This window comes from Astyanax mexicanus, chromosome 18, assembly GCF_023375975.1.
Source record: "Astyanax mexicanus isolate ESR-SI-001 chromosome 18, AstMex3_surface, whole genome shotgun sequence".
Lineage (NCBI taxonomy): Eukaryota > Metazoa > Chordata > Actinopteri > Characiformes > Acestrorhamphidae > Astyanax > Astyanax mexicanus.
In genome coordinates, this window is record NC_064425.1 from 20,429,768 (window position 1) to 20,442,197 (window position 12,430).

The window sequence follows — 12,430 nt, forward strand, 5'->3', positions numbered from 1 at the left end:
AATAATTACATTTTTGGAAATTGCTGCCATAAATACAAGTGGTTCACTGATATTGTATTTGAAAGTGAATTCAGCCTGAAGTAACTACTCCTATGAACAAACATAACATTCCAACAGGCAATTTAATATAATTCATAGCATAGCTAACCTGCTTTCAAACACAATACACAATACAATGAGTGTTATTAAACACCATATAACTTCCATCGATGACAGAAGCCTGTGGACTGAGACTAATATTAGAGTACTATTACATAATATAACACAAATATGGCTTAGGTTATTCAGCATAATGCAGTTCCAGCAAGAGAGCTAGTGGAACTACACCAATGTTCCATAGTGCATTAGTAGCGGAACTCCGACTTGGGAGTGACATATAACAATAAGCATATGGCATAACCCTTAACAATATAAGTAGGTTTGATTATCAATACCAATATAAGTTGTAGCAGTGTAAGTAGAATCAATCATCATGTTTCCCTGTCATTGGAATATTAAAATGTTTTTAAAAGTTAGCACTAGTGCTGAGTTATTATGGCCTAAAAAAATCTTAGATTTTTTTATTGATTTTAATAGATTTCCCCTCTTCTAAAAATCAGAGCCGGTTAGGTAAGACAGACAAACACTTTAGAAATAAGGATATTTTAGGTTAAAAAGATAAAATGTCTGTATGTAAAATTATGATTACTCCATTTTAAAACTCACATTAAAACTGTAATTCAAATTAATCTAATTAATTGTGAACATCTTCCAGCACTAGTCTGCACTATACCTTAAGCATCATATTGCTGTATTATGAAGCATGGGTTGCATTTGCTTTGCCTTTTAAATTGCGTATTTGTGGAGAATTATCTTGATTTATTTATATCCTTGATTATCCTGTGTTGAAAGCCCACTGAGCTTATTTTAGACTCCTGAAGATGGCTAGCGCCGTAGCTAAACTGGGCATCAGGGGAAAACAGACTCAAAAGAGAATGTCTAAGAAACGTCACTGAAGAGGAAGAAGCTATAGTTAGAAAATGAGCACATCTATGTGCACAGAAAAGCCTGCCTCAGGTAGAAAATAGCATCTCCCCCTCCTCCCATTTAATGTGTGCTAACATTCACAACCAGTGGATATAATAATTTTTTTCAGGCAGGTTCTTGTGAAGTGATATATTCTGTAATCCGTGACTACCCGTGTGTATAAGCACAGACTATTGCTTTCCTCCTCTGTCAGACCTCCGTTTTCCTCCTACCTGTGTTCTCTCTGTGCCGTTTGTTGGCTTTCTCTGCAGGATATGTGCCTAGAACACAATCACCCACAGCACGTGTAGCAGTATGCTGTGGGTCAGCAGCAGTGGAGCTAAAAGAAACAGACTAAACTTGACTAGTAGGGTGAATTTTCAGGGTTTCAGGGAGGGTAGTCTTTGTTTAGTCTTTGTTCACTATTCAGTATACTCCAAAATATGTGTTTGAGAGAGTGAGTGTGAGTATGTGCGTTGTGAAAGTATCTGCATTTTCTGAATATTCATGAAGGTCAGCATTTTGTGTTTTCAGACACATAGCCCTTGAAACAAGGTGTGAAATTGTATTTGTGATGAATTTTAATTTCCCTTTTTATTCAGCATACCAAACTGGTATATACAGGTGGAGCAAGAATTTATGTGAGCCATATTCATATTCGTATAAGTAGGGTTGAACGCAGGGTATAATAGGGTAGGGTTTATTTGAAATCGCGATTTGAATGGATGTGATTTTTTTTTATCACAGGAGCTGTGATTTAAATTAACCAATAGCCTGCAAGTGTGTGTGAAGACCAGCCTGTTTTTTTATGTGTGCTGTGATGTCACTGCGTTTGTAGTCCGTAGAGCGCTGGGGATTGTAGTCTTTGAGCTCACAGTCACTCACATGCTTAGCAGGAATTGTTTTTTTTCCTTGAAATGAAAAATAAATACATAAAAAAAAAAAAATATATATATATATATATATATATATATATATATATATATATATATATATATATATATATATATATATGTGTGTGTATGTGTGAATATATTTAAATATATATATTTATATATATTTTATATTTAAATACATTTTATAAATTGTATTATTTTATAAATAAATAAATGTAATAGAATAGCAGGATTTTTTTCCTTGAAATGAAAAATAAATACATTTAATAATACATTTTATATATATTTTATGTTTAAATACATTTTATAAATTTTATTATATAATAAATAAAATAAATTTGATAGAATAGCAGGATTTTTTTTCCTTGAAATGAAAAAAAATACATGTAATAATACATTTTATATATTTTTTATGTTTAAATACATGTTATAAATTTTAAGTTAAAAAATTTAATGGCTTAAAAATAATCACAATTTAAATGGCAAATGCAATATTCTGTGGAAAATTCGCAATTAGGTATTTTGCCCAAATCATGCAGCCCTACATATGAGTGCCACACCCTGTGCCACACCCTATTTGTGGGTGGTGGACCATTTCTCTACACAAAAGTAAACCAACAAAGTTGTAGTTCTTGGTCAGTGGTGGGCCTTTGTGTTCCTTTTCCAGTGAAAGATTGAGTAGAGGGTAGCTGACGAATTTTACAGCATCAGATGGGCTACATACTTTAATATGTGTAATATTCAATTCAAGGAGATTTTATTGTCATTCGCATCACATGTGGTACATGAGGTGGAACGAAATTGTGATCTCACAAGCCAGTTTACACCCAAGAGCTGTTGTTAAAATAGATAATGTAGATAAAATAGATAACAAAATAAAGAACACAATAAAAAGAGAATAGAACAAAAATAGATAAAGATAAATACACAAAAAAATAAAAAGGGAGAGTAGGCAGGTAGCAGCAACATGAAGTCCAGCGTGCAAGTTTGCTATAGCAGCATGATAATGTGAATACACGGTCTCACACTCCTAGCCAACTACAAGGTGGAAATGTGAGACTCTAACAAGTAACTGTCTACAATAAACAAATCCAGCAGCTTAATATAATGTATATATCTGTTTCCTATCTCTTTCTTTCTCTCTCTGCAGTAAAAGGATGAAGAAAACTGATAAGAATGGGAAGGGTCTCAGGCACTTTTCTATGAAGGTGTGTGAGAAGGTGCAGAAGAAAGGCACTACATCGTACAACGAGGTGGCAGACGAACTGGTGGCCGAGTTTGCCCATGCCAACCTGATGCACACAAATTCAGTGAGTAGCACTTTCACAAAAAGAGGGCAGTGAATTGGTGAAGGCCTTGCATATATTGGTGTGTAAGTTTTGAGGTGCTATCTTGTGAGTGAGGCTCTGTACACTAGCAAGTATTCAGCGAGACCTGGTTGTGGGCCATTCCATTTTCATTTAACAATCCTGTGTGTAAACATCATAGAAAGCATTACCACCATAGTGGACAGCACAGTGGGTGGCAATGATTGTGATAGGCAGCATATGGTTAGAATCGTCTTTGCAAACAGACCACTGCAGTAAATCTGGCAAATATCTAACCCACCTTCATTGCCGAAGACCCCATACGCATGTCCTACGTGATGGGACACAATACTGTGACATGATTTGGCATGTTGCTGTAAGTAAGCAAGTACATAACCCTTTCAGTGAAAACTGCACTCATCCTGTCTATTCACACATAATTAAAACATACAAACCTAAAAAACCCAAAGCGACTAGCATCACATTTTAGATTTACACTTTAGTACAAGTCTAAACTGAAACCTAAATATGGGCTTGAACATTGTAGATGTCAAAATGAATAAACACTGATCTGCCAATCTGAACGTCTGCGGTCTGTTAGATATGCAAGGTATTTGTTTACCGCTTGTAGCTTTATTACAGCCAATCACATTTTCTCTATCAGTGCCAGCTGTAATTGGAGCCATGTGGTTAACTTCAGAGTGTTGAGCCTTTTCCAGAAGTGGGAAACACTTAGCCATGTGTGGACCATGGTGTACGCATGTACACAGCAGCTACATCTGATTACTACTACTGGTTACTATCTGTGAAATACAGCGGTTCCAGCATTCCACAGCTCATCTTAATGCTTATTAAGTCATTTTGTCTCCCATTTTGATTCACACAGCTGGTTAAAGTGGCCCAGATCTGACTTTCTCACCAAATCCAATTTTATTTTATGCTGCTTACACAGTCTTTCTTTAATATGACTCATATCTGACATTTGTGTAATCAGTTCACACTGTGCTCGTAAGAGCATTGATTCACGTGAAGTTTCGGTTTCATCTTTTTTAGCATCACACAAGCTCATCACTAAGAACTCACTTGAGCTTGCTGTAAAAAAGTGCACGTTATTCAGCAACAGACAGATGGTTCTTTCTATAAACAATTTTTTTGCTTTTTATGTTAGTTTGAAGCTGCAGTTGCAGAATTTTGCTTAATTTGGCCATTTCATTTGGGAAACGGAGTGATTGTGAAACCAATCTTTACATTGTTGTAACAGAAAAATCAGTTTAATTAGTTGAGCTCTGTTACCTCTTTTTTTCAACAATGAAACCATTATTTATAGCTTTTTTCACATCTACTCATTCATTTTCCTTATTTTCTCTTATATCCTTTTTTATCCTCCTTCTTGACATAAAAGTCACATTAATTGCAACCCGTTTCCCAGTCGCATACCGCAAATTTGATAAATATCAGATTTCTGTACCACATGCTTCATTAGAAAAAAATTGGAAATAAAAATGTCAGATTCAGTGTGAATAAAGCCTATAAGAAACCTGTAAATTAGGCTCTTTGTATCTCTCTTTTACGAGGAGAAACACTATTTAGCAAACAGTTTTTTAGTGCTGTCGGTAGCCTTATCTGCTTGCACAGAACTTAACATCCCAAAGGTACTTCAAAGTACTTGACCCTCAAAAACTGTACACACACTGTACACCCCCACCTAATGGTCCTCTGGCTGTTTAGTCCAATTTCAGGTCCATCTTGTACTACGAACCTCAAGCACATCCCATGTTCTGGCTCAACCTCTTAGTATACAGAAGGCTGAGCTATTTTAGTTGCTGGTTTCAAAACAGTTGTACTTCTTTTGTGGTGAAGGTCCCTTGGGTTTGGTGAGGGTCACAGGTCCAGGGTCAGCACAAAGTAAATACTTTCCAGTATTAGTTCTGACAGGATACCCGATGTCTGCTAGGCTGGGGTTTAATCTTCTTACCTCTTGTGGAATGTTAAAAGTATAATTAAAAAAGGTTTAACAGCTGGTACAGGGAGCTGGTCTGGCCTTACGGGGGGCAGAACGCTTTACAGGATGGGGGGCCCACAGAGAAAAACTAGGTAATGCTGTCATAGTTTAGGAACAGTACTGATCTGTGTTAACTTTGTGTGTGTTTTGCTTGTGTGTGTTTGTGTAAGCAGCAGGTGTATGACCAGAAGAACATCCGCAGACGTGTTTATGACGCATTGAATGTATTGATGGCCATGAACATTATCTCTAAAGAGAAGAAGGAGATTCGCTGGATCGGTCTGCCCACCAACTCGGCACAGGAATTTCGCAACCTGGAGGTGGGTTCAACTGAGAGATGGGCTTGGGGACCACTGGGTTAAATATTGGTCAGTGTCTCACAAAAGAACAAGAGTACAGACCCAGATCTGTTTCTTGAGTTTATCTTAAAAGTCTACTTTATACTGTAGGTGCTTGCAGTGCTCTCTTTACTCATTTATTAAAACTGATGTCCGTAAGTTTTGGGATTTAGGGGCCCTCTCTGGTGAGAATGGGTAATTGCACCGAGCATGCAGAAGAATCTTTTTAAACTGGGCGTGTGTGATGCGGTCTCCTTTTACAGCAGTTAAGTGTGATTCCAGGTTATGTTCAGTCAAAGAGAGAGAGAGTGCGCTCTGTCAGAAACTTCACTCCTTTGTTTTTTTATTTTACTATGGGTGAATGAGCCCTTCTGAAGTCTCCATTGCTCCACCAGTTGCTCGAAAAACCTGGATTTTTTGCTAATGAAAATACGATTTCAGTCTGTTGCAATCCAGATTTCTGACATTATTGCAGGCAAAAGTGAAAGTGACTGGCTGGCTAACTGATGGCCTAGAAAGCAGGTAGATCTTAGGCAATGATGCACCCAGACTCTTAAAGTCTGCCAAATCTGGGCAGAATGTCTTCAAGTGTGTTGCAGAGGCATGTCTACCAGTGAACAATCTGTCACCAGGAAGTACACTACCCAAAGGAAACCAGAGAGCCTGCATTGCACAATGTGGGTGCTTTATATTTTGTCAATGGGTGCATAATGCTAACTGGCACTATTAAGTGCTTAATTTTTTTTCCTACTGTATGATAGCTGATATATCAAAAATATACAGATACAGGTTGAAAATCCAGTGAGGTGGATGTTTTCTGGCCTTAGCCTGCCCGTGTTCTGCTGCAGCAGGATGTGACTGGGGAATAAGACCCTGCATGCATGCAGCAGAATAGACCAGTTTTATATGTTTGCCCTTAGGTCCATTGTTTACGCTTCCAGGTGGATAACTGTTAGCAGGTGTGAGTGGCTCAGAGCACGAAACATTGGGACACATTCATGACAGCTGTTTTTTTGCCCATGTATCTTGTATTTTGCACATGTATCTATAAAGTGCATAATTAGCTTGCATGCCCAGTCTTATCTTCTGTTCTCTCTCTCTCTCTCTTTCTCTCTCTCTCTCTCTCTGTATATTTTTCAGTTGGAAAAGCAGAAACGGTTGGAAAGAATCAGACAAAAAAGAAGCCAGCTGGAGGAGCTTATACTACAGGTTTGTGTTGTACCAGGACCTGTGCTGTGCATGGGCTATATGCAGTAGGCTTGTCCATTAACCTGTGAAATGACTGCTGTTGCCATTAGCATAAGATTAGCATGCAATACAGACCATTGTCCTAGTTAGGATGGGAAGAGCTGAGTGAACAATCAATGGCATTTAAGAAAGGTCATATCACAGCACTGCTTACTTGACCTATCCATTCTCTGCCCAGAAAAGTGGTCTTTCATAGCAGGTGGACAAGCTTTACAGAAAAGTAGCAAAAATCTGCCAGCATTCTGTAATGTTTAATCATGAAGAGAAACTTTGTTATAAATTTAGAGTGTGTTGGTTAATGAAAATTGTATTTCCCTTCTGTTTGCATGTGACTGGCAACTGTAGTTTGTCATGTAGTTAAGCTACCCTTAGAACGGTGACAAATTCTGTCTGAGATTTCAATATGTCTAGTTTTAACACATAAAAGTTTTAACACAAATAGTTGCGGAAGAGACATTCTAAAGGAACTATTTAATCAGGCAAAGGACCACATACTGACATGCCACATATCATGGAACAAAAGCCAGTGTTGTGCTGACCACTTAAAAATTTGGTTTCTTTGATTTTAGCTAATTGAAAACCACTGGAATATAATCAAGAGGAAGATGGATGATCACAAGCCATCAAACCAAACTGAACTGCTTGAATTTTTGCTCCAGGAGTGGCATAAAGTTATTCAAAAGCAGTGCGTAAGACTGAACCCTTAAAACTGTATGAATATAAACTTGTTTTCTTTGCATTGTTTGAGGTCTGAAAGCTTTGCATCCTTTTTGTTTGTTCAGCCATTTGGGAGAAATGTTGTCCGTAGTTTATAGAATATAACATCAATGTTTATTTTACTCAAATATATACCTATAAATAGCAAAATCAGAGAAACTGATTCAGAAACTAAAGTGGTCTCTTAATTTTTTCCAGAGCTGTATATATGTCTAAATGTTTATGTACACCTCATTTAATAAATGCATTCACCTACTTTAAGCTGCACCTGTTTCTGACAGGGATGTGCAAATCCACACTCAGCTTGTCCAGTCCCTATAAAGACATATTAAAAAAATAAATGAAAAAAAAGCAGGTGACCCAGCACTTTTATGCATATATTGTTTTTAGTGTATTTATTACCTGTTCTGCTTTATTAATGCAACCCTAATTACCCTATCTATCTTATTTTCCTATCTTATAATGATGTGTATTAGGGCATTATTTAGACTAGAGGTAATGTTTACTGATTTTAGTCATCCAGTAATCATAATTAGCATATTTTGGCCAAGGCTGAGTTGCTCACCACAGTTACTCAGTTTCATTGAGAGGGTTTTTTTTTTGCCACGCTTTTGTGAAGCTGGTCCCACCTTATAGTAATTGCTCTGAAAGAGTATTTGTGGGCGGGAATATAGCTAAGTCAGTTCTGTGAACAACTGCTCTCTCTCTTTATTAATTGTTTTAGCAATGGAGAGCTGCCAGTGTCCACTGAAACTGAATACTGTTCCAAAATGCACCCACACCCACAGTCAGGCTCCTCACTCTCTCACACACACACTGCACGTGTTGGCAAGTAAATCATTACAGCCTGTTCAGCTTGCTACTATATTTACTACTACAGTCAACCACCCAGTCACAAATCGGTAGCACTTAGCATGCATTAGCACATTAGCCTTCTGTATGAGAGATGAATGGAGGTCCTGTCTGAGGGAATGTTGCAGGCGCTTTATCATTCACACAGCGCCTCTTGAACTGACGGTTAGGCTGGAAGGCCGCTGTCAGTCCAAATTGGTTTGGGCTCATTCGGTTCAATGAACTCCTGTTTCTGTAGATTGACAATGAGGCCTGTGTGTGGGAGAGATTACTTAATACACTGACCTCTGCTTCCTTCTCTTGCCTTGAGCAGCAGATAGCCTTTAAGAACCTGGTGCGGAGGAACCAGGCCAACGAAGCATCGTCAAAATCGCCACCTCCACCCGGGTCTGTCATTCAGCTGCCCTTCATCATTCTTAATACAGACGTACGCACAGTCATCGACTGCTCCATCTCCAGTGACAAGTATGACACCTCACACTTTGTCTCTCTTTCTCAGTCAATTAAAAATGTATATATTTATTACTTATCACAAACACCTGAGCAACCACATTTAGCAACACCATTGCAACCAGCACAAAAACCATAGCAACACCTTAGAAATCACCTAGCACCACCTTAGCAACCACTTAGCAACACCATAGCAACCACCACAGATACCATAGCAACCGACCACGAATCATCACTGCACTTACAGTTTCTGCAGGAACTGCAATCTAGTTATTACTCATTACTCTATTCACTCAATTATATCTGCCTTTTGTCTAACTTTGATTAATTTGTTTATTCTTCATTGCAGATGTGAATATCTCTTTAACTTTGACAATATGTTCGAGATTCACGATGACATCGAGGTTCTGAAGCGCATGGGCATGTCTCTGGGACTGGAGAACGGGAAATGCACCCAAGAAAACCTCAGTGTTGCCAAATCTCTTGTGCCTAAATCCTTGGAGACATATGTCACAGGTACGTTAATCCTAATTTTAGATGGTGTTTTTGACTCTGTTTACACCTGTTAGTCACCTCATGTGACTAGTATCTGGTTTGTATCCTGATAAGGTTTTAGTCACATGCATTTACTCTACTAAGTAGTGAAATGCGTCTTGAGTCTTTAAGACAGACTAAAATATGCTTTCTGTGTGGGGCAGAATATGCAAATTGGTCATTACACCACAACCACTTGTTAAGCTATTTAGCCACTTCCTGTGCTGTGCTAAAAATTGGTGCAACCCTGAAATCCGTAATTTCATTTTCATGCCATTGTGCATTTGTCAAATTTGGGGGAAGCCAACAGCTGCTGCAGTCTGTGCTGACAAGAAAATGACTGGTTTATACTTCATCAAGTCAACGCATTGCCAACGGTGTAGTCTGTGCGAGTGCCCTACACTGCTATTTGCGTTCATACTTCTGGGTTCATGTGTTGCTGCATTTCTGCATCGCTCTGCAGTTTAAAGCGTGAAGGTGAGAATGTGTGGGTGGGAACATGAGACTCAGTGTGCAAATCGCAACCGCTGCTGTCTGCATTGTGTAGTTACATTTCTGGTAAGGTGCACATCAGGCTACTTGCATATGGTACACTGTAGGTTTTGCTCAGGAGTATACATTGGCATTAAATCTGCAGTGATGTACTACTCAGGGAAGGAGTTTTGTTTTTCCTGAAAGAGATGTTTTTGGTTTTCCCTGGGAGAAGTTTTGGTTTCCCCTGGGCGAGATGTTTTTGTTTTCCCTGGGAAATAGATGTTTTGGTTTTCCCTGGAAGAAAAAAGTTTTTTTGGTTTTCCCTGGGAGAAAGATGTTTTGTTTTTTCCTGGGAGAGATGTTTTAGTTTTCACTGGGAGATGTTTTTTTTTTTTTTTCACTGGGAAAAGTTTTTTGGTTTTCCCTGGGATTTTGTTTTGTGTTCCCTGCTAAGGTTTTTATTTTCCCTAGGAGAATTTTTGGTTTTCGCTGCAAAAAGTTTAATTTTCCCTGTGAGAAATGTTGTTTTTACCTGGGAGAGATGTTTTGTTATCGTGGGAGAAGAAGTTTGGGATTATACTGTTTTTTTGTAGATAATGCTGATGTGTTTACACTGTTAAAACATGTTGGCCAAATGTGTCTCAGACCACCGCCCAAAGTGGTTTAAGTGATAAAAAAAAAAAAAAAAAAATGTTTTACTTGTTTTGTGCTTTACACGATATAATCCTGACATTCAAAACTGACCAGGTGGAATCTAAATATCTTATTTGAATGACCTCAATGTTTGAATTCTGGCTGACTGAATTCAATGAACAAATATAAAACCTTATTTTTAATTAATCTGCTGAGAAAATCATGTACTTACTTGCTGTCATTAGAGCCTTTAAAGAAGGAAAATCTTTAAAAGTCTTTATGTCTGTGGAACAGTAGTTTCATGTAGGACTTAATTTAAAAAATGGTCATGAAGATAAAAGAGGCTGTGATGAGCACAATTGCTGCAGTTTTGATGAACAGCTTCTCTAAAGGTTAACTGTCAACTTGTCACCAGAATTGTATGGAGCAAGTGTCTGTAGTGCGTTATGACTAATATATTAACAAACAGCCATTGTTTCAATGATATAACACAGTGCAAATTTGTTTATTGATTGTGGCCATCCCATGGACATCCCATGTTTCTTATTGCTTTGTTTTGTGAAACATCATGAAATTCTTTTTCTGTGTTTAATATTTGTATTATTTTTTCAGGAATGGCCAGAGGCACCAACAGAACACCTCCCAGCCACACAAGGTATTTTTCCATCTTTTGACCTAAATACGGTGATATTTGCCCAACAAGAACAAACGTGCATGCATAAATTCATTGTGCTGGCTCAGCAGATTGGCCAGCCTATGCCTGGTCCTAGATATGTGAAAGCATTACATGTAGGATTTAAATTAAAAAAAGCATACTGTTAGAATTAAAGGATGCTACAGAAAAGCATTTATATACGATTTTCACCTCCTTCCACAGCCACAGTAGCTCTGTACCCTCACATACTCCAGAATCTCGGGGCCAGACACCGAGTTCCTTTAATGAAGAAGATGATGATGACGAAGATGAGGACGACGAAGACGACGACGAGCCATCCTCTCCGGAATGATCTCAAAGCACCAACTCGTTGGGCTGTCTCCTTGCTCTTCTCTGGGACTGGGCTTCCAACCCACCTTTCGACTGTCTGCCAAGTTACTGGTGGGACGCTACACAGGAAATAAGCTTCCACTTGCTCACAATGCGATTTTCCTTGACTCTCCTTCTACCTGTCTTACTTGCTCTCTGTCACTCATGCCAATGGCGACTAGGAGAACTGGTCAAGTTTTGCTCCAGTGGTGCTTTTCTACTCAAAGGTCAGGCAGTAGAAGAGGGAGAACGAGGATACTAGCAGAAATTTCACATTGGCAGGCTTGTGTAGTTTGTCGTACTGCCTCAAAACATCTTTTCATAAAAAAATGTCAATGTATTTATTGCTTTCATATTCTAATATGAAATAATTATCTTTGTAGTCCATTGTGTGTGTTGACAAGAGCTAAAGCCCAAATGTTCTTTTGTTTCTCGCCCCCAACGTGATGTAAAAAAAAAAAAAAAAAATCAATGCATTGATTTGTACCTGTTTCTCTGTTTGTTGACTGAAAGGATCTTGTGTGGTTTTCTCAAAAGGAAAAATCTTTCATATAAGAGTTATGTTATTTTTTTCCCTTAACAACTTTGTTGTGCATTATCTAGTTTGTGTTATTGCCATTTACTGCAATAGAATGAGTTGGGGGACAAAAAAAAATGAAATAACTGATGACCATATTTTTCTGGGTACATACGGCTTGAAGAGATGCATGCTGGGGAGTGAAGTGATTTTGTAAAGTGTGCTGTGTAGAGTAGCATCGTCTGCCAATGTCTAATTTTGCTAGAACTTTGTAAAGGATCTGAAAAGGCCTATATCCCACGGACACTGTGACCACCTCAGGTCAGTGTTTTAAACATGGAGTCTCATTTGAAAAACCAGCAGAATAATGAATACTACTTGTACTCTGATGGTTCCTATTTTTGGTTTGAAAATGTAACTATAATTTTGATTA

At 38.1% G+C, this 12,430-nt stretch overlaps 1 protein-coding gene across 2 annotated transcripts in view; it reads left to right on the plus strand.

The window, feature by feature from the left end:
* tfdp2 (transcription factor Dp-2) overlaps positions 1–12,430 on the plus strand; it is a 55,923-nt gene extending 43,493 nt beyond the window's left edge. For both annotated transcript variants that reach the window (XM_007236747.4, XM_007236748.4), the window contains 7 exons: positions 3,052–3,211; positions 5,384–5,530; positions 6,689–6,757; positions 8,679–8,830; positions 9,165–9,331; positions 11,069–11,111; positions 11,334–12,430. In XM_007236747.4, coding sequence (XP_007236809.3) covers positions 3,052–3,211; positions 5,384–5,530; positions 6,689–6,757; positions 8,679–8,830; positions 9,165–9,331; positions 11,069–11,111; positions 11,334–11,463 — 868 coding nt within the window. In that variant the 3' untranslated portion in view covers positions 11,464–12,430. The remainder of the gene's footprint in view (positions 1–3,051; positions 3,212–5,383; positions 5,531–6,688; positions 6,758–8,678; positions 8,831–9,164; positions 9,332–11,068; positions 11,112–11,333) is intronic.